The 22,880-nt window shown below is 40.1% G+C and overlaps 2 protein-coding genes across 3 annotated transcripts in view; one reads left to right on the top strand and one right to left on the bottom strand.

The window, feature by feature from the left end:
* The window catches only part of LOC143188392 (adenosine receptor A1), a 100,425-nt gene extending 81,635 nt beyond the window's left edge, over positions 1-18,790 (bottom strand). The window contains exon 1 of one of the 2 annotated variants that reach the window (XM_076392610.1): positions 18,672-18,790. Coding sequence is in view for 1 of the 2 variants with exons in the window: in XM_076392609.1 (XP_076248724.1) it covers positions 18,672-18,685 (14 nt within the window). In the remaining variant the exon portion in view is untranslated. The remainder of the gene's footprint in view (positions 1-18,671) is intronic. The other variant, XM_076392609.1, reaches the window with a different exon arrangement.
* Positions 13,293-22,880, top strand: part of Wcy (WW domain-containing adapter protein with coiled-coil wacky) — a 38,523-nt gene continuing 28,935 nt past the window's right edge. The window contains exon 1 of the mRNA XM_076392606.1: positions 13,293-13,310. The gene's annotated coding sequence lies outside the window, so the exon portion shown is untranslated. The remainder of the gene's footprint in view (positions 13,311-22,880) is intronic.

Raw genomic sequence — 22,880 nt, 5'->3', positions numbered from 1 at the left:
TGACCGTGCTGTGATTGGACCACTCGTGTCAAACAAGCTTTAACGATACTGCACATGTGACTTTTGGTCGTTTCAATGTCGACTGTCCTTAAATACTAAAATCGTGTGAGTATAATTAAAAAATTGACCCATAAGCAAAGATAATATATAAAATATATAGAACATTCTATATATAACTTCTAATTAGCACTCCTCTTCCCTATCCATCTACCAATAAGAGATTCACAAGTCCCACGACTGGTTAAACCTAACAGGTATCCCTAAAACGCCACATAGGTACCTTCTACCTCTATCTATAACCATGATTCCGATTCTCCCGCCTGTCCATTAAAGCGATCAATCGATAACAGAGTAAGTACGACGATTTAGTTCAGCAATTGGTGCATAAAAGTGCATCGCCCTTGATGGAGCAGCGTGAAACTGGTCGTGGCGAGTAATTTCCTCTTGGACAGGTCAATAGAATGAATAGGATTCATTAATGGCCCTTAACAGGGAAGTTACCACAGCTCAAGAATAGATTTGCATAACTGGACTCAGTCAGCCTGAGCAGTACCTACAAAAAAGAGATGAACCTGGTCGAAAGAAAGATATCATTTGGCAATAAAAAATGTCGCGTTGCAGGAGTTGATAGGAACCGTACCTCGCTCAGTCAGCCGTTATAGGACAGGGACAGGAACGTGGTGATTAACAGGCTCGATGATATCACGGCAGTAACCAAACGATTAATCAATCTCCAGCACGTCCACGCGTGTAAGCGCGCCGCAGGGAAGCGTATCGGATGGAGTGGTACAAAGAGCCACGTTGACGATCAAGATTTGCACCTCAAACGGGGTCGAAACGATTGTTACGTCCCTATAGAGGAGCGCATCGAGGATTTCCAATCGATTGGGAACGATAAGCCAACTAGCGACGCTCCATCTTTAACAAGCAGTCCTCTTACCGCGTCTTAGGTTCAATTCGCGTTACACATATAGCTATTACCCTCCTACGCTTGTAACCTCAGGGTTGTAGAGAATACTCAATCGGGGGAAGATTGGCGGAAAAGCAGCTGCGACCTTTTCGAGGACGTTAACCAGGGATAAAGTGGGCTTGGAAATGCAATTTTTAAATTTAACTAAGGACTCGATCGGATGCATTCTAATGACGGGGAAATGAATCCATAGTAATTTAATTCGAGTATTCCTACGATTATAACAGTCTTGTAAAATAATTTTCAAAGACCTGTGAGTTATATAAATCATATTAGCAGTTTTTCAAACAAACTATAAAAACATTATTCCCCAAATGCCATTTGAGTTCTAACTATAATTATAGCCTCCCATGTGACAAATGGCCACTACCATTATAATTCTCAGGTGGCCTCAGGGAAGCCACGAAGCAACAGAAAAAGACAATTAGGATGAGCGAGAGAGAGTCAGAGGAGGACAAGAGAGCCAGAGACAGAGATCGGAAGAGACAGGGTGGGCCAAAGAGTTTTACGTTCGAACAAAGCCTTCTGCGGGGATGCTCAGAGAAAGATAGTGATAAGAAATAGAAGGAAGATAGGGAACAAGAAAAAGGACAGGATGTAAAGAATCGGAGAAAAGTAAACAGAGGCAGGAAACGATGGAAAGCATTAGACGTCTTTTGTTTTGGAGAATTCCCTTGAAAAAAGTAGCATTCACTTAAGCCTTAAAGTATTTCTTTAGCTTTTGTTTATTTTGGGGGCAGTAGAACCTTCTGAACCCAAACGAAAAGGGAAATAAATAAATACGATGATAATTGATATTTGCTTGGAATATTTTTTTCCTTTTTCTCGGTGTCAGGAACACAGAGCTCTGGGACAGGTCATCCACGAAGTTCGACGAAGTGATTAGCTAATTGGAACGAGTTCGAAACACGTCTGTTTCACGGATGAGTTCCTGCGTACATTCAAACACAATACAAACTTACTGAAGTTGGTATTGTTACTCTCCATAGTCGTCGTTGAAACCATACATGTATAATATACTACAATTTTCATGCAAACTTTGAATCCCAAAAGACTCGGCTACACATGGTTATAAAACGCATATTTGCGACATACGGGGTGCTATAAAGGGGATGATGATGCAGTCGAATAAAAGCAGCTCATGAATAAACTGCGTCGAAAAGTCAGAAATATTCTTTCCAAATATCCAAGTGGAAGCATTCTTTATCAGATATATTGATCCAAGCGTCCCAGCAGCACTTGTGCTAAGAACCAACGTGTCAATCAAAATATTAATGCACAGCCAATTACAAAAGAGTCGCCTCCATATTAGCGCAACTTATTCCATAACCGAGCAATATAAAGCCCTTTCTTCTTTTTCAAGCCGTTGCCCATAGAATGCTTTGCCTTGCTTTACAGCTCCTCCTTCTTTGACTACAGAACCGAACACCTAGCAACCTCTCTCAAGTCTGCTTCTTTGCAGGAACCTCTTTCACGCCCGTTTCGCCGCTTTCTCAAATTATTCCTCTTTGTATTTTGAACAAACGCTCCAGGGCCTCGCGTCATATCGCCTGTTTTCACTTTCCAAAACGGTCTCCCTCTGATCCACCCCGCTAAGTAATTTGTTCACATTCAAACGCTCGTTTGTTCAGTTGATCCTGGAAATGTCGAGGCACGCTGAAATGCAGGGGAACAAGTGTTCCTCCCGTGACACATGATAATCCTTAAACGACAAAGTCTAGTTCATTTGAAGTGCTGCAAATCTGCCATGTGTCAGGGATGAGATTCGACAATAATATACTGAGTGGGACGTTGTTACTCTAATTTTTAGATTTAACCCTGTGCCTGTAATCTGAGACGTGAAGACCTAGATCATTTTTAATTCAGAATTTTTTTCCTTGCCTTGTTTAAAAAATTTGTTAAGTTATTGAGTGGTATCTGTATATCTGATTCAAGCTGGCTGGAGTCTGAACACTCCTCAGCCTCAGGCAATCTCCAGCCTCTAACTTGTAATAGTCGACAGCGGGTATTGAGCTTCCTGCGTAACTCCAGTCCTTGCCAGAAAGTCGACCGAACGAAAAACGAGCGACTTTCGTAGATCGAAAAACGAGAGCACGTAGCGAGAAGAAACAATGGGTTTCCACTTGACGGCAGCTTGGCGGGGCATCTTTTTAAAGGCGGCCGAGGTTCTTACGTGAGCAGCTCCATCGTATCGTGTTGCTGGCTAAAGGGGACCGTCCCTCCGTGAATACGTCAAATTGTCACGAAGGAAGTTTCCGTGTCGTTGGCTCGCAGGTGAAGAACGGTGCGCAGCGACTGCTAACAGCAATTGTTTCGTTCGAAGATTGCAGCTAGGCAGAGCGGGTCCTCGGTGAAAACACTTGACAATGCGACCTGACGAAAGACAGAACACTTTATTTCCAGCTCGTGCTTCTTCTGCTTTTCGAACTCGATTCCTTTCTGCTCATCGATGCGAGGAAATGTCCGTGGGAGGATGTCTACCGTGTCGAGGACAATTTCCTAACTTCCATAGGGTATTTGTGTGACTGTAAGGTAGACCTGTGTCACATTTTTAAAACCTACGAGTTGAGGCCTTAATTGAGATCTCGAATATAGAATTGATGTTTTTGGAAAGAAGAAAGAATATTAAAAAAATTCATGTGACTCTTAGAAACGAGGGTATCAAAAAAGAAGACGCAAGTTCATAAGACAGTATCAAGGTTGAAATCTTGAACATCGAATATTGAAAGATTTGACAATTTTTCGATCCATTGGAGGTGATAAATCTTCTTCAACATCAGACTATTACATGAGGAATTCAGAATCAAAAGGGCAAAGATTGTTTCAGGGACTTTCACGAGGAGCTTTAAAACTCGAGAGCTACTGTAAAGCTCCTGTAATGATAACAGTCTTATGGAAATCGTTTGCAGATTGCCCAGCAAAGATTCTGTGGACGAGATATTGGGGAATTACTCAAATTCGAGGAGCACATAATTAAAACGCGTCGCAGGAGCGCGTTACGGTGCGATTTGCGCAAACGACACTTCTGAAATTGCTGAACTCGAGGGAAGTAAACGTTCATGGGAGCCACGTACCGCTGTAAACGGTGCACCAGAATGAAATTACCCGTTTGCAATTAGATGACAGTTCAAAAGGCCGCCTCGCCTCTGTTCGATCGAAATTTGTAATCCCAAATTTACATGAAATTACATTTCAAATATTACAAATATGCAACGTGGAAAGTGATGATAAATTTATATTTTAAAAGATACTACATTCAACTAAATGAAATTTCACAATTTATATATGAATCGTCCTGTACATACATAGCAAAATCGATTCCCAAAAACCGTGGCTTTTCCTGTCGCGCTTTATATTGCTCAGTAAATATTCAGTAATAATTCCCCCTAAAATATTTAATACAGTGAAACATTTACGTAATTCGCGTAAGATTTAAATCATTTTTGAAACATCAAAACTGACATTTATGGAATCGGTGTTAACCCTTGGACCGTGTCCCGACCCATGTAATAACGCGATTTCGACGTTTTAAATCATCGCGTTTTCCACGTCCGCAAGCCTCAGTACGCGATACCATAACTTTGAAATATTTTTCACGCGCAAGCCATTACGAACGGACGATTTTGTAATTCAAATTTTGTGGCGGCATTCAATGATTGTAAAAAATATTACCCCTTTTATTGCTATTCTTTTATACAGGTCTATTCAGTTTTGGCGAGGAACTATTGCAAATAAAAGACTAGTTTAACAGGGGAAATCAAACAAACCTGAAGAACTCTGCTGATACCTAATTCTATTATATTAAAACTACTGTACTCTTCTTACCATTGCATCTAATACACAAATAATCTTGAATAAGAAGGAAGTAAAAATTAGAAATAATTAAGACCAAGTGAATCAAGGATCTGCAGTCGAAATTAAGCTTTACATCTACTGTATCTTATTTACAATGTTGGATGCAATCGCAAAAACAGTGTAACAACTCTCTAGCCATATCAGCATTCAATTGTCACTCTGCTCCGAAATAAGAACGAAGGTGTTCAGGAAAAAATTCTCTTGGACAGTAGCTCTGGTAGACCTCCGAGTTTCTTCGGCTCGCTCTAATTTGAAGAGACATGTGCAGACGACATTCTTCCTTTACTATACGTGGTGGTTCAGGGTAGTTTCGGTGCAGAGTTTCTCAAGCTTTCCTTTCTCCGAGGAAGCGCCTGTTTGGTGAGAGATGAGGAAACCTTCGAGTTACCAGAGAAATGTAACTTTTACGCTGTCTCCCGTGGTATATAAAAAGCAAAAGAAGAATCTCCTGGCGTACAATTCACTCGTTCCATCGACAGGTTGAACCGTCGATGAGGTAGCAGGAAACTCGATGCGAGAATCTTCCAATATAAACGTGTCAGATGCATACCACCTATTTGTCTTCTTTCCCATAACGACTGCAGATAAATCATACTACCAAATCACTTTGATGATCTCTTCAAAGCCCACGCATTCGTATCTTTGAGTGATTTATGTGTATCAAGGATGTCTAAACTTGCTGCATATGGCTTTTCGAGGGAGGAGCTTCTTGGTTCACATTGTCGATATTGAAATCAATTAAAAGAAAATTATGGAAAAACTACTTTTTTAAAATGATACTTTTGGGAGTACCTTTTCTTAAAATAATAGGGATATTTTTACTAGATTTGATTGAAGAAATATGGATCCTCTTGTGATCAAATTTGCCTGGCATCCTTATTTACAACTACTATTAATCAATTCTTAACTGAGATGAAGGATCAAGAGGAGAAGTAGAGAATGAATTTTGAAGTCTCTGGAAGGAAGCTGTTAGATCAAAGTCCTGTTGAGAACCTCTGAGATCTGGTAGAGAACCGGTCAGGTTCGATGAAAGCATGTTAAAAGGGGGGTTTGTACGACGGTGTCTAACTAAAGAACAAGATAGCCTATAATGACTAATCGAAATGTGCTTTCTGGTTTGAGCTAATCTACACAGTTTCTCAACAGTCATCCCAGGAACGTCGTTAATTTCACCGTTTGATTAATCGTCAGCTGCAAATAAAACAGTTTCACTTAATCGAACCACTATAAAAATCTGGGTACTTCAATTATTATACTCTGATAGTCTATCCCATTTAAAAAATATATGAACACAAACTCAGCCTCCGATTTCTAACAATTCATTACTAACAATGAGGATCACAAATCACTGAACCCTTTGCATTCTAGAGTGAATTATCTTGAACAGAAGGGATCAGAGACGGATTGCATATGAATAAAATGCATCACATAAATATTGGTCGTGCGTGACATAAGGTGAACGAAATTCATCAGGCGTTGTCGCGTAGAATTTTACAACGCTTTATATGCATAAACCGGTGATGTAATCAACTATAACTGGCGCACTGCGGTGGCACGTGTATGGCAAATGTTTGCAGTATCCGTCGGAGAAATCAGGCGTTTGAATATGCATACGTCCGTCAGAGGGAAATTCGGCGTATCCCGTAATATTGTGAACGAAACTTCGGCGAAAGAGAGAGGGAAATTATATCGTCGAAAGGAAGGTTTTCATTGAAGATTACAATACTACGAAATCGAGATTTCAAGCTTTAGAGTTCGATATCTCGAAAATAGAAATGCACAGGTGAAATTGAACGAGAAACCGTAAAATTCATAAGAAACCATCGAATAACAGAAACCTTTCGAAATGTCTCCCGCTTGGTTTAACTTCCACGTACCTCTGAAACCATTAAAAAGCTGTAAGTCTGATATTATGTTCACACCATACGTGAATGTGTGTGGATACATCTACATCTAGAATCTAGAGAATCTTTTACCTCTGCTGGAGTCGAGGGAAATGTTCAAATTTAACCCGTGTGCTGACCTAATATGTGCAGGGTTTTTCGGAAGACAGAACTCGAAATTTCAGAACTCCCACAAAACATCAGACTAATCTTGACGAAATTCCATGCAAATTACTTGTTACAGATAGTAATACCCTATTTCAATTTTTATTAAATTTACAATAATTTGAAAACTATATTTCAAGATAATTTAATAAATTAATTATAGATACGAATATCAGCGAAATTCGTCATTTCCATTTAAGAGAATTTCCAGTGAGTAATCTCAGCAATGTCTACCTAAATTAATTCTCAAGCAAAGTTACATAAAATCTACACCACGTCGCCTAACAACCCACCCCCTTCCAACCCCAAAACAATAAACATATTTGCCGTGACCATACAACGTGAAACACCTAAATATCTTGGATTTACACCACCAACACATGTGCAAGCTCAGCAAGACTGATGAATGTTTGCTATAAACAGATACATAAGTCTCCTAGCCATAAGTTCAGCTCGGAGACGGTTGGCGAGGAATGGCCAGAAGAAGGCTAAAGTCTCTTCCCATGGAATTTAGTGCATCCCCTACGCGTTTGCATTTCCCCATTAATTTTATCGGGCGAGGGAAAAATGCGACGCGTCTGGTGTAAAACGAGGACGAAATTTTCAATAAGTTCCCTCGCAACTTTACGGTGCTCGCGAAGAATAAGCATCCGGCTCGAAATGCTTGGTCTTGCGGTTCGCTTGTTTACAGGGAAGAATTATGCGTGCGTCTCTGGGCCGAGGCCAAATGTCTTTATTACAGCGCTGTTCTTACACGCTGCTCGGAAACTTCTCCTCGCGTTATCTGAAAAAAGGTGTAAGAGCATAGAAGATAGAACTTGCAGGATGCAGGAGGAAAAAACTGAAGGAGAGAGAGTCGGAGGAACGAGTGTCTACTTCCGTTTACGTACGACACTGGGATATCTTAGGGGAAGGAAAATTTAGTAAACATCGGCTTATTTGACTCTCTTTCTTGCTGACTGCACCCCCCACCAGGTGGCCCATCCACGGTTTTAACGAAACACTCTGTACGAGGGGAGCAGTCACATATTTTTGTCAGTAGGTTTAAAGAGTCGAGCTGAAGTTTCGTTTATGGACTGTGTCTCTGGAAAACAACTGCAGATACCCTGGAGTTATTACTTGGATAGAAGTTTCCTCTTGCTCTGGAGTACAAGTATAAGTATCGCACATACGTTGTTGAATAGAGCAAACAGGGGGACGTAACTTTGCTATGGTTCGTGGAATTGTGGCAGTTTTTGTGAAGCTAACGAAGAACGCAATTTATGTGCGAAGTAATAGTAGGAAGGGTCTGAATAAACTGTCTTTCTTTAAATGTAACAAATTTTACTAGGTTTTGTCTCTTTTAAGAATTAGCTAAAGCCATGGCACAGTATTTCTTGTTTCAAATTTACAGCTGGTTTTACTATTTTTCGAACTATTCTCTTCTTCTTTCTCCTTGTTATTAAGATTACTAATTAAGGGTTAATTTGACTAAGAGATCAAAAGATTTCGAGGTCCTTTCATTTTTAATGAAAAGCTGAGATTGCTGAACACGGAAATCATTTTCTTAAGAAGCATACAAGAGTACACTTACAATCACTTGGTGATGTAACAAGGTTCAACAGTGCACTAGCATCAAGCATAATTCAATTACAAGCACGACATATACTTCCCTATAAATGCTCTGGTAATTAATTACTAAAAAACCGAACTGTTCTTCTAAAGATTTCATTTTAATCTTGGATCATGGAGGAAAAACGTGTCGACAGATGAAAAGGGAAAAACATATTGGTATCCGAGATGAGTTTCGCAATTCCATTGCTCCTGGAGTCACGACCCGACATTAACTTCTGCATAGCCTTTGATTCCGTCTGATGCAATTTCGCGCACTGTTCTTTGGCACGAATTTCGACGGGACTCCAGCAAATCATAGGCCAAATTCAATCATACCCTCGTACTGCATAATAAGCAGTTCGATGCATGTTATATCGCAGCGAGAATTCGATTACTGTGTATTTTGAAAGCAGACTTTGGAGGCTGAAGCTGTGTGCACAGTAGAAACGAGGAATCGTGATGGAATTTTTACTTCTTTTTGTCATCTAAGTTTTAAGAAAGGTGGTCTTACTGCAAATCCTTCAAATCATTAGGAATGAGTAGAGAATTATTGAAGAAATTATTTTTTGAAGAAATAGATGTGTTTATTTTGAAGAGAGATATAAGTCGATTATCGTAGGATTTTGCTAATAGCTTTAGTTTGGACCAGTAAAGTATGTGACACGTACTATTTGTATTTTAAGCAAAGTGCCCTCCCACGCAGTTACGAATTCTATCATACGCTGCACACGCTATCTATGGCTTTAAAACGCTTAAAGTAGTCTAATATATCTGTTTTTCCTCGAGGAACAAATCTTCTTTAGGCGTTCCTTGCCATCGCTTTAAAATGGTCCAGATAAATCCATGGAAAGAGGACATAAATTCTTTTCCACGTATTCTTCAAATTATCCATCTCCCTAGAAAATGAGTGCAACCAAATTTCTATCATTATTTAAGATCAAAATTTGACAAACCATTTCCCTCCCATTCTCGCTTCATTTTCAATGAAAAATAGAATAAACGCCTCGGACAGCAGTGACAAAAGGTTCAATATCAATTTCTCCTCTCAAAAGGCGTGCAATGTATCACATACCAAAAACTTCTCCCGAAATAGTCCAATCTTCGATACTTCTCGAAGAAAACAGCCCGTAACCAAGCCGATGATTTATCACGCATATGATACTCTTTTCCCTCCCTCTCTAAATGTTATCTCTGCAAGAATCTCGCGGAAAGTTTCGAGACAGTTTCCGCGATGCACTTGGAACTTTTTCGGTGCAGGGTCCTTTTCTCGCGCAGATTGCGCTGGGAAGTTTTTAATACGGAGCAATCTTCGGCGCTTCATCTCTATACTCGATCGCTACCACTTACCCCTATCTGCACATATCCTAGTCATGCCCTAGGGCACCCTCTTTCGTGGCGACGAAGAAAGATAAAAATAGGGTGAGGATCAAAAGAAATACGAAACAAATGGTAACGAACAGGAGGATCGAGGCTTCGAGTTCCTCTGGACGAAAGGGAACAATGTTGACGTTACACAAATTTTCGCGGCGAAACAAACAGCCGCTATTTAAAGCAGACCGCGAAATCGTGTTTCAAGGATCGCGAATGGAGCCGAGTCGTGACGTTTTGTGTCCAAAAATAGATCGTTTACCATATAGATAACGCGTGCACGTACAGATATTCGGGATTACTGATCCACGATCAACCTGTCAGTCAATGTATATTATGGACTTTAAAAGCGAGCGACGTTATTCGAGAGAAAAAGTCGCTTGAGATGGGGAGATCGCGATTGGTGAATTCTTTTTCTCTTTTAGTAATTTCGAGTGGGTGTTGCTTTTTTTTCTTTTTTATAATTGAAGGGGGACCTCTTGAAAGTACTTTTCAGGGTTATTAAAAAGTATAATGAGACGTGTGACGAGGAGGATGTTAAAAAAAAGGTGGACACGGAAGGCTCACATGTATCAGCTGAGGTTTCAGGAAACATGACCTCAATGAAAGGGTTAAAGCTGAAGTTTTTATTATGATCTTCATGTCTACTGTTTTAGTATCATTTCAACAGCTGTAATTTATGACTGATTGAAAATTCCATCTCTCAGAAAAAATGAAACTACACGCCATATGCAGCGAGTAAAAATTAAAAAAAATTGAGCATGCTTGAACTTTCGATAATTTGAAGAATAATTGCATGTAGGTATTCGCGTAAACCGGCTCTCCCGAATATTTTATGCTAACATGATGTTGTATCTTGCCTTGAAAAAAAAACCCTAAAGACTTTTAGCAGTTTACCTCGAAGTGGAATTTATTAATCCTGACCGCCCACAGGCGTTCACTGTGTTGTAATTCCCAGTAATAATTTCATGTCCACGTACAAATTTATGCAAAGATGGAAAATAAACAGCTGCACGTTGTTCTGTTTCCTTCGGGGTTGGCTCGCAGATTTATATTAATTAGACATTGTGTACATGAACGGTGGTAGGAATAAACCTGATAATTTGTCTTATTTAATAATTTGTGGTATTTTATTGATATATCGTAGATATTCATCCAGTTTCTATTTGTCTACTTTATCTCTCAAATGTTCATGCTTCCCCTTGTGGCTCAATGATTTCTGCGTACGCAGCATCCACGTGTATTGCAAACGCAATCATTTATGCTAGAGTGCATTATCACGGATGAAAATGACTGTTTGATCATTTACCCGATTTCCATCGCAGACCATTTATTTTAAACACATTTTTGAAACCCAACGCTATATGCATATATTGCTTATTTGCTATAACAATAAGGTAATTCAAAAATCATAATTATTTGAGATACGAAATAATAATTTCATTTCACCCAAGAGTCGATATTTTAATGTTACTAACTCAAACGTGTGTAGAAAGCTTAATAAATTTTTTTCCTCAATTATTCGACAGCGAAGTTGGAGGCGGAAGCCTCCCCTTTCGAAAGAGACCTTGCTGAGTGACCTACGATTTTTTTTGACCGAGTTAGGACACTTTGAGTGAAAAATGGGATTTTGGCATCAGAATAGGAAAATGACCCAGAGGTCGGAAAAATAGTCAATCTTTGACCTCCTATAACTTCGCGAAAAAAAATCGTACGACAGTGGGTCTGGTCTCATTTTAAAGGGCAAAGCCTCTACTTTATCATCTCTGAATTGAATTTTGTGACAAAAATTTTTTTACTTGACTGCAGACCGAGAAAGGAAAGGTTGTTTTTCCCAAAATGTTTTCCGAACTCGATCGACTCTCCGGCCCTTAATGAATTTTTTTCAGGACTCTTTCTGCAGTCATTATCATGCTTGAAGCTTCCCCTTTCGAATGAGACCTTGCTGAGTGACCTACGATTTTTTTTGACCGAGTTATGACACTTTAAGTGAAAAATGGGATTTTGGCATCAGAATAGGGCAATGATCCAGAGGTAGAAAAAATAGTCGATCTTTGACCTCCTGTAACTTTGCGAAAAAAAATCGCTGGACAGTGAGCTTGGTCTCATTTTAAAGGGCAAAGCCTCTACTTTCTCATCCCTGAATTGAATTTTCCCAGAAAAATTTTCTTACTCAGCTACAGGCCGCAAAAGAGAAAGTAGTTTTTCCCCAAATATTTTCCCATCCTCTTAGCACCTGAAATAACTCATAAATTCCACAATAAGCACGGTTCATCAAAGAAACGCTCTTCCCCTCGCAAGAAAGCAACCATCCAAGAAAAATAGCGATAAAACCCAGCTCCAGAATATTAAACAAACAGATAAACGAATACTAATCAGACGCATTTCGCTCCTCACACGGCGTCGCATAGCATTCCCCGTACGACGAAGTTTTGATCACCGTCGTCTGACATAAACACGCGAAACACTAGCGCAGTGCTCATCGAGACGTATCGTCAGTCGGGTCGTATTTGTTTTGGTTGGGTCGAATCGCTGGTAACGGTCAGTGACGAATCGATCGTCGTCTCGATCGAATGATCGTTTCATCCGCGAATACCAAAGGGTCTCCACAGTCCAGAACCGTTACTCGCTCATTTTGGACTCGCCGAGCCATGCACGATCGCGAACGAGTCGCTATCGGCGAGTCCAATGGTGCTCAGGAACCGTGTGAGTCGATTACCGAAGTGTTAGTGATCGTGGGATGGCAGAGAAATGCTGCAACATCCACTGTCTTTTTCTAAATCCTTTTTCCGTGTCCTGCACCGACGCCCGTTTCGAACCTCATCGAGTTTTATTCTCTGCGCCGCGATTGAACGCGCGAGCCAACCTCGCTTCCGGATCACGGTCCACGAAGTTGGATTCCCAGGACCTAACCTCTATTCGAGGCGCATCGTCGCGAGTCGTAATGGCGTTATTGATGCGCCGAATCGATCGGGGCTGCCGAACGTGCTGAATTCTGATCACGTACGCGAAACGAAACGATTCTTGTGTCGACGCTCTGTTTACGCAGCAACCCGCGAAGCGTGATCGCTCGAGTATTGCGTCTCCTTTAAGCAGTGAACGACCTTCGAGCCAGTCAGACGCTTTAAGCACCTCTTCTCTTTCGTTTCTTTCGTTTCTTTCTGCAACCTTCTTCGTGGACCCCGAGAGAAGAGTGTCGCGAAAATGACGCCCGAAATAGCCGCGGGCGAGAAAACGATTTTGCTGAAGAGGGAAAATGGGGGAACGAGTGCATCGTGTCATGTCAGGCTGCTTCGGGAAGAGGAGATATGCGACAGTGTTGGGGAATATGTAAATGGGATAGCTATCGGGGGGAGAGGAAGGGATTATTATTGTGGCTGGTAGCGTTTGTGACTTGTGAGCTGCGCTTTTGAGGTTAGAGTGCCCGTTGATGGACCACGTGCGGGGCGACACGCATGGCGGGGAGTTTAAAAATGGTGAGTGCATGTATTTTTGATGATACAGTCGAATCTTGATATTTGAAGAATTTTTGGAAAGTTAGGATCTTGTTCTGTTCTTTTTCATTAACAAGTAGTAAAATGTAATTATAATATAAGGGAAATGAATGAATATTGAATAATGAATTAAAGAACAGTACAAGCCCTAAGTTATATAACAATTTCCAGATAACCTCAAAACTAGATATAAGATGCATAGAACTACACATTGATTCAGTTATCATCACTCTTTAAATTTTTTCAAATTTTCCTGCCAAACCACTTGATACTTCATTTTTTATTTAAATTAAAGTTCAAATTAAGCCCTATTCAATTCGAATTCTGAAAATCTCTTTATTATTCAGAAAGTCATATTTAGCAACATAAACGATTCATATACACAAAACATGTTGTACACAGTTCCTAAAGGTATTGCGTTTTTCACGATCATAACTCATGAAAATCCTCCTGATGACTAATAATTTATGCATATAGCATATAAAAATTTAATAGAGCTATAAAGCGTTCGGATTACGTGTGAAAGTTGAATTAAAATAATCCATCGGTGCGTCGTTAACTTATCTGAAATGGCAGACGAGGAACGATAACTGCCTTTAACGCGGAATTCTTTCGCTCGAGCACTCGTGGAACGGCAGTAAAGTTAATGTATTCAAGAATTCGAGATATAATCGATATGCAACGAAGGGCAATGAAGTGGACAAAAACATTACCGTGCAGGATCGCCATTCGTTGTTTTACAATAAAAAGTGACGTGAAATTGAAGAATCTTCGTTGCACATTTCATTCACGCAGGCTCGAATATCTGCTTCTTTATGTCAGGTCGCGGCATTTGAATACCGGTTGGCTTGAAACAGGCACAAAGAGGTGGGCTGGCGAGATGTGACGCGATCGGAAACATTATACCCCGTACATGCAACGCGCCCGTATGAAATCCTATCAGTTTAAAACCATACGAAATTTTTTTCATAAGAAACTACCGTGATCGTATAAATTTCGCTGTAGATCAAATTATATTTATCTTACTGAAGAAGCCTGTGTTCCATAATGGCTATTTTATGACATTTTAACACGAAACGTTGTACTTGCATGGAAAAATGGAATTTCAAATGGAATTTAGTGGAATTAAATGAAATTTAAATTCCATTTCAAAGAATAAAATTGAATAGTCAGTTTTAAGGACACGATTCCAAAAGCAGTTTTAAAATACCAGCGACAGAATCTCATTTTTCGGTTTTTGGTCCTCATTCCCCTCTTCAAGCTACAGATTCAATTGATCTCCAAATTTTCTACAATTTTTTTTAAACTGAACAAAATCCCATTGACTAATTTTCTAGAAAAGGGAAGCTTCTGAATATTTTTCTCAGAAAACCAGGAATCCTCTTCCTGAAGTCATACTACAGGCAAAAAATATTTTACTACCGGAACTTGAGGACTGTATAGCTGAAGTTGTTTGCCATAGCTGTTTCGCAGATGCAGAGTTTTATGACCACATTGTCCCACAAGTCATAGACCCTGTGTAAATGGGTCTGAGGTTCGCTCTGTGGACTGACTGCAGTGACTACAGTCCAATACATGTCGGGTAATTTCAGTCGTTTATGAAGGGGACATCCCTGTCCTTTCGCAACGGACGCTTTTCGTGTCGTAGGATTTCGAATGGATGGCCTGCTTGTAAATTATTGTTCTGTGGGGTGGAACAGCTGTGCTTTCTTGACCTAAAGCGTTAGAGTACTACTTCTAAAACATTCGATGCTTTAAAATAGCACAGAAATTTATTCAGAAATTCCAAACCTACTTGTCTGGAGCAAATACTAATTACTAGAATTAGAATCCTAATTCCTGGAATTTTTATTGAGAAAGTGAACTCGAAGGAACTCGGTAGATATGTGAAAAAAATATAAACATCAGAGGACGACTACCTTCAGTGGAAAAAAAAAGAAAGGTCGTAACATTGTCTTATTTCAGTAGCTATCGTGTAGTAATCAATTTGTCATAAGCTTTGGTGTAACTATCGATGAAACGTTCTGGTTAAGAGGTTGTAGGTATATGTTCAAACATATCAAGTTGCTACTACAGGTTTAGCTTTACGCTAGTTGTACAGTGGAGTAAAATTGATATGATTGATCGAGGTTTCATCTGTCGTACTTTCCTAGCAAGATGTTTGTGTTGCGTGTTATTGCTTATGTTCTGTACAGAGTTTACGCTTCGTCTATTTGCTGAACTGTATAAATACCTTACCTTGATTTGAGAGCAGGAAAGAACCAATGCGCACATGAGACAATATTAAATGCTATTTGTGAAATGGGATTAGGAAAACCATAAAATAGTTATTTCTAGAGATGGCTAGAGGAACTGCACTTCTCTACTACTTTCCTTCAGTGCTTGCTATCTTCTCATGCTTCAATTTATTTCAATATTTTACTCGCATATTTTAAAGAATATATATTCACAGAAAATGTAACTAAACCAATTCTTCTGAAAGAATTTTCAATTCAATTTCAAGTTAGATTACCAGAGAAACGGCATATAATAAAAACAATTTAACGTGAAACTAAAATCACTGTGCATGCACTCTGAAACTTCTCTCATTTCTAACAATGGTAAAGTAGTTAATAATTTGGAGCTCTATTCCTGAGCCAGACAACACCGTCCCTTCGAATGAGTTCAGTGACGTCAGCCCTACTGTTATCAGTGATATGCACGAAATGGAGGCATTAAACTTGAAATGGTCAACAGACTAGGTGCTTCCGAAAGTAATTGACTCGAAAGCTATGATATACGTGTGGACAGAACCCAAAGTGGAGCTAGTGAACTCATATAATCCTGACATGCGAACATATCGATTCTTTGGAGCGTTACACCAGCGGTGTACTAGGTACGTGTCTACCCGTATCAAAAAGTTAGACAGCGTTGGGTGTTTAAATAATAGAAGCTAACCGCGGGACACGATGAAAGCACATTATTATGTGACTACATGCCTGGTATATGCTAGGTATTTAGTATCGTGTACAAACTCAGAAGTTTACACTTTGACATCGTCAATAAACAGGTACTCTATATTTCTACATTTTTCACCCCATTATGAACACTAGTTTAGAGTCTAGAAACTCTCTTCTAATGGCCTTGTTAAACTACCAGGCGACATGTCTGCCTCTCGTGTATCTTGTTCCTGTCCTCTAAACTTGAGGGAATCATGTAACAGGTCCACTACAAGGAACCTTATTATGGCGTTTAGAAACTTCTCGTGTTATAGGAAGAAAACATTTAATTTCTTTTCTAATTGCAAGCTCCTAGGTTTTTCATGAATTTGAGATTGGAATTTCAGGAAAAAGGTTCAGGAATATATTCTTTTTTGTTCAGGCAAGATTATTATTTATTAGCTGCATTGATGAAGAGGAAAATTCAAATAGAAGTTAGTAAATTTGTATACTAGGGACTTCGGTACTAGATACTTTATCTTCCAAGTAGGACACTTATCTATTCTGGGATGTCTTTCCACCCCCTACAGCGATATGTACCTTGGTTTTTCGTTTGCTTTCTAAACCTCCCTTTGTCGACCACTGTACATATGTAGAGCTTAAGGCTTAAGATAGGCCTTAAAAACAGCCTGAATTTTTAAGCGACGTGGGAAAAAATATTTCTATCGCCATGTTTTAATATTTTTCAAATTTCTTAAAAAAGAGAATTCTTTTTTTTTCCAAACTTTAATCCAGTTACGACAAATTGGGAAAAAGAAAAACAAATACTTAGGTATTCAGTATTCAGCAACTCTTTAAAGTAAAACCAACAGAATTATCATATTTTTACAGAAAGATCCCCTCGTAACCACCGTGAACTTTGATCAATCTCGTAACGAGCGAAGTAATTATTACGTTAGATGATAGAACGGTGTTAAATCCAGGCAATAACCCATTTTCACTTAAGACGCGACTGCTAGCTGCATATGCATGACACCAGGAGCGGAAAGATGAAATTCTTGCGGACAACAAATATATTCAAATATATTCAGGCGCTGACTAGTGGTCGTCTACCGCGCAGCATCAGCAATTTATACTAAAATTCATTAACGACTTAAGTGTGTTCGTTAGATTTCTAAGATAGTATGAAATTACGCGCAGGCCCTATCTTTGCGAACCTACGTTGGAAACTTTTCGATGCTAAAGCTATCGCTACTCTTTTAACAGTTTCCAACTTGGATAGATTTAAAACGATCGAGTCGTGATACCAACTCGAAAACAACTTCGAAGTGGTCATCGATCGAACCAGGGGGTCAAGTTTTCCACGCGAAACGTGGTTTTCATTCTGCAACAGTCGAGCCCGCGACGATAAAAAGTTTCCCTTGGACGCCACGCCATGGCAATTCATCGTTACGTGATCGGTATTCGTTGGAATATTGAAAATATATAGAAGCAGGATCGTGGTCCTTGAACATTTGCATTCGAATGTTTACTAGGCGACCGCGTGACCAGAATTTAATAACTTTTACAAATGTTGATTTTCCGCGTACTTTATCTTCAGACATAATTCCGCAGCTTTGAAGGGTCGGTGATAATTCCTCCAGAGTATTTGAGCCGAAGACTTGAAATTTTTATCTGACCTTCCCTTAGAATGTATAGTGCAAGCGAAAAGATGTAGGTATATTAAGTGTCTTGTTTTCTCAATGTTTCCATACGATTATGAGTATTGTCAAATGAATTGTTTGTAAAGTGGTTTATCAGCTTAATGAAATGCATCTATTTAGACATGTTTACAAACCTTTGATCTTGAATAATTAAATGATGTCCGCGTTATTCCTGCACGAAGCATCATGTGTAAATATATTACAGGAAATTCATTAATTTCTGGTATAAACGCTGGGTAAGCGCATAAAATTTGTTTAAACGCGTATTTGTAGTTTAATTTTGCCTACATGAAAGTAAGATAAACAAAAATTTGCGATCGCTAAATGAAATTTGCCATAATAAATAATAGAATTATAGCCTACTATCGATACCACGATTGCTACTATTGAGATAATTTTGGTACACTGATTGCAATTATATTCTAATTATTATTTAACATGCATACTATAAAATAATAAATCAGTAGAACCTCGATTAACCAGGTTCAATTATCCACAGTCTCTTTTATTCAAGAGTCCCTAGTGATATTCAGTGTAATAACAATAAATTGTACATCGATTACGATTTTAAGTATAATTTAATATTAGCCTACTAGGAATAATAAAATTATTCATGGAAGGGATATTTCAGGTTCGACTTTCAGTCTGACTAATCGAGGTCCCATTGTCAAACTTTGTTCCTGAGGAAAATAACACACATGGGTATCGAATACAGTACTCACCATGTAGTTGTCATCCAACAACGACCTCTTCACTAAGCATTGGCAGAGTTTAACAAACTATCAATGTCCGTCCAATTGTCGTAACAACACGTGAAATTTCCACAGCGACGCGATCATCGATTCCATTGGCGACTGTTTCTATCACGTTCGATACCGAGTAAAACTGGTTCACTGCTGTAAGCACTTGCATCGGTAGCCAAATGAAATTAGGAGAAAAATTAAACAGTTTTACGTTCTTTGCCGTGCATCTTCACTCCCACATGCAATTTAGAATCCCAGTTGCGATTTCACTCGATTTTGGAGCAGCAACACATAGCTAATGCATATACGAAGTGGTTTACTAATTTATGAATCAATCATAGATTAATGAACTCTCCTCGTCGTGAAGTTGTGGTCGAAGTTGACTGAAAATTTGTTCATTTTCTTTTTTAGTATGGGATTTATGACTTAATCTGGCTTCTAACTATAGCTTCAGTTTATTGTTCGTGTTGTGGTCCATTTGTTCGAATTTCGAATTTTTGAATATCATGAATTATTTGAAAAATGCTTTTATCTTCTATAGAACAGAAGTTATTGGTATTGTAGCTTCATGTGTTTGGAATAGCGGAACAAAGAATATTTTTCTGTTTTGACTAATAAAAAAGAACTTTTTTTTTCTATTTTTTTTTTTTCCTGGAAGGATTTAGCCATTGTTCCCTTTTTTAAATTCACGTTAACAAAGAATAGAACGTAAATTCTCTAAATTTACGTGCAGAGACATTTATGTAAACTATTCTTTTCATGCGTCCCTCCTATCTTTCCCGATTCAACAACGATTTCGTGTAGCTGTTATCATGACGCTTTCTATGCAAAGCGCAATGAAATAAAAAAGCAGTGTAAAGCTGTGTTAAATCTTTTTCCACGTAATCGGCATTTTGTGAGTTAGATTCTAGCAGAAAATATCTCCGTGAATACCGACACGTTTTCATTTAATCAAAAATGCTCGCGCATCGAATGCACAGATAACGTGAGAACGATTGAACCAGCCACGGTGAACAACTCCCTCGTTTTTCACAGTTCTCTGTAAATGTTTATGTCAGGAGATAAAAATGCTCATAAACATTTGGTCTTTATTTTTAGTACCAGACAAAGTCATCGACTTTGAAAAATATTTATTAAAAACTTTGACTCTTTTGTTCTACTAATACTATAATTGCAGTGACAAGTTCTATCAATAACGCAATTCTAAAATTCTTTCTAAAAGAAGACAAGTTAATTAACACAAGGAAATTAAAATGATGTGCTACAAAAATTTCTATAGAAGGGTTTTTCTACAAGAAAAAACATGTTACTAAAATGTGATTCAGACTATCTTACTTTTATTTGACTAATATTCAGATTTTATTAGATACATGTACAGACTATATGTAATCATTGTATTTATAAGGGAAATGTAGTACCTATAAAAACATGAACAAATTTTTTTTATTGAAAAGGTATAAAATATTCCAATATTCTCACAAATGACTGAAATATTATACATGATTATTCGTGACGTTAATTTCAATGGAAAAAGTTTATTACTTCGATCCAATCGCGTGAAGTATTTAAACAGCTTTCGTTTAATCACATCTGCGCCTACACATGTGGCGCAAGACTTGAGCCCCCTGTCACGTGACCGACTTAATTCGGGGTACGTAACATTCCATATACTTATACGATACAACAGTTACGGCATGCATACCCTCGATTGATCGTATCAGGGTAAATTACTAAGCGCGTGCATGCTTCGCATAACGACGAGCGTTTTCTGCAGAATCAACAGGTCAGAGCCGAATCAAATCCTTATGCCCCATTGTGCCAGTCAGAGCTGGTACGTGGCTCTAAAGCACAATGCGGGCAGAAAAGGAAAAATAATCGGTCCTTGGGCGTGGTGAACCGAGGGAGAGGCAAACGATTTGGACCCGAATCGTCTGGCACCTCACCGAATGCTTTTCAACCGTCCATCCTTTATCCGTGCATCGACGTGTGTTCATTCTTCTCCAAGCCTTGCATTCGTTACGACGTTCAATAAATTCGGGCTAATTAACATACGTCGCGATCGAAAAGATCTACAGTCACCACAATCGTTCAGGGACCCTGGAGAACGTATGCAATCGCGTCGAAGCATCGCTATCTTCATTCACCCATGTCATGCACCCCCTCCCCTCCACGAGAACCACCCTCTCTCACCCCTGACCCCGTCAGTCGCTCACCCCAGCACGTAGCCCACTCTCTCTCTCTCTCTCCCAGTCTGTCCATCCTTCCACCCCCTATCCCTCTTATTCACAATACCCCCTCTCTCCTCCCCTCGTCCTCTCGTACTCCACCCAGACGACAATACAACCAACAAGGAAACAACACGAAAACAGAGACACAGATGAACAGAGACAGAGAGCTAGAACAGAGAAAGAAGGAGATAGAGTAGAACGAAAAGCGACACGGAGGGAGTGAAAGAGCGAACGAACGTGCGTGTGATTCTTGTGTCTTACGTCATCGAAGAGGGGAAGGTAATCGCGCGACTAGACTGTCTCTCTCTCTCTCTCACTCTCGCTCTCTCTCTCTGTTCCCTCTGTTCGTGTACCCCGATCGCCGTTTCGTCATTCTTTCTCCATCCTGTCAGGTATATCGTTCCTCCGTCTTCTCTGATCGTCGCGGTCATCCCCTTTCAGTGGCCATGCCTCTCTTTCTCGCTCTTTCGGTGAGACAGGTCGAGGGGCGAAGCGACTCGCGACGCAGCACGTGAACCACCGACGGAAGAAAGGACGAAGGAGAAACGGCGACGACGAGGGACGACGTCGACACGAGCGAACGCGACATGCGAACGTGTCGAGAAAGACAGAGAGGAGGAGGAGAGAGGCACTCTCGGAGGGGTGGTTCCCGCTGGAGTGGGGGAGGGTGCAAGGAGTGGGAGGGAGGGAGGGAGTGAGAGAGAGAGAGAGTGAAGAGGGAAGGAGGAAGGTGTGCACGTCGTGTCTCTCTCTTTCTCTCCCTCTTCCTCTCCCTCCCTCGCTGCCCCACTCTCTCTCACTCTCTCTCTGTCTCCCTTTCGTCGCGCACTGAACCGATCGGCGATGTGTAGCCGCGTGCGCCGCCACGATGGCCGATCGGGAAAGACAAAACGGGCGTCGAAAGACAATGGCGAAAGCGACGGGAACCAACAACGACAGCGACGAGGACGAGAACAGAAAAAAAAAAATTGTTAGAGAACGGTGGCCTCTCGTGTAAACCCACGTCGACGACGACGCTTGACGTCGGGGCTGCTCTGGGCGTCGCGGCGCTCACACATCGGCTCACTGAGCCCCGAGGTGGGCAACACCGCCGGAACACGGAGCGTCGCGGCTGCGGCCGACAAGGACCGACAGAGCCGAGCTTTCGAGAGGTGCGTGCGCACGCGCGCTGATACGAACCACCGCTGTTGAATCAATTTTTAGATGGCGAAATTTCCGCCGGATTTCGGATCGATTGTTTTTTACCCTCCGCCGCCTAGGCCTTGGGTCTTCGAGGGTGATCGTTTCAGGGGTCACGGGAGGAAGGGGTGAAGGGCTGCAAAGCGGAGGCGCGAAATTGAAGAGATCATGGGAGAGATGACCCTTGTCTGGTTTGGGGTCTCTTTTTGGAGGAGAGAGAACAAGGAGAAATGGAATCTTAGATTTAGATGTGAAGCTTCTTTTGAATAGGTAGTTTGTTTATTTTCGATAGACTGTTGATAAAGAATTTTTGATATGTTAATTAGCGTTCTACTGAACTCTTGTTATACTTTACGTATCTGGGGTAGGGTTTCTCAAGGGGGCGATACAATTGCTCCCTAGGGGTCCTGAAACTGAATTCTCGGGACCACGTGAAGAAAAGAAGGATGGGGACAAGGAAAAAAGAGAATAGGAAAGAGGGCTATAGAGGTGACCAACGTTCGGAAGAAAGCCATAAGTCAAGAAGGTCTGGGAAATCCTGATCTAGAAATTCGTTAACAGAGACTACTTTACTAGATCTCTAATTCTTGTTCAATTAACTAATGTCTTTTTTAAGAAAATATCCTTCATCATTCTATACATATTATGTTTTAGATGAAATAGATTCAACTGGCAGACAATAGTCGTCAACCTTATTGCATTTTTTCTACTTAAGATATTTAAAATTGCAAATAACTGACTGTGGTATCAATATCGCTAACTCATAGAAGTAACATTTATT

The sequence above is a fragment of the Calliopsis andreniformis genome, chromosome 2 (genome assembly GCF_051401765.1).
Source record: "Calliopsis andreniformis isolate RMS-2024a chromosome 2, iyCalAndr_principal, whole genome shotgun sequence".
Classification (NCBI taxonomy): Eukaryota; Metazoa; Arthropoda; class Insecta; order Hymenoptera; family Andrenidae; genus Calliopsis; species Calliopsis andreniformis.
Note: the sequence above shows the minus strand (reverse complement) of the source record. Positions and strands in the feature narration are given on the sequence as shown.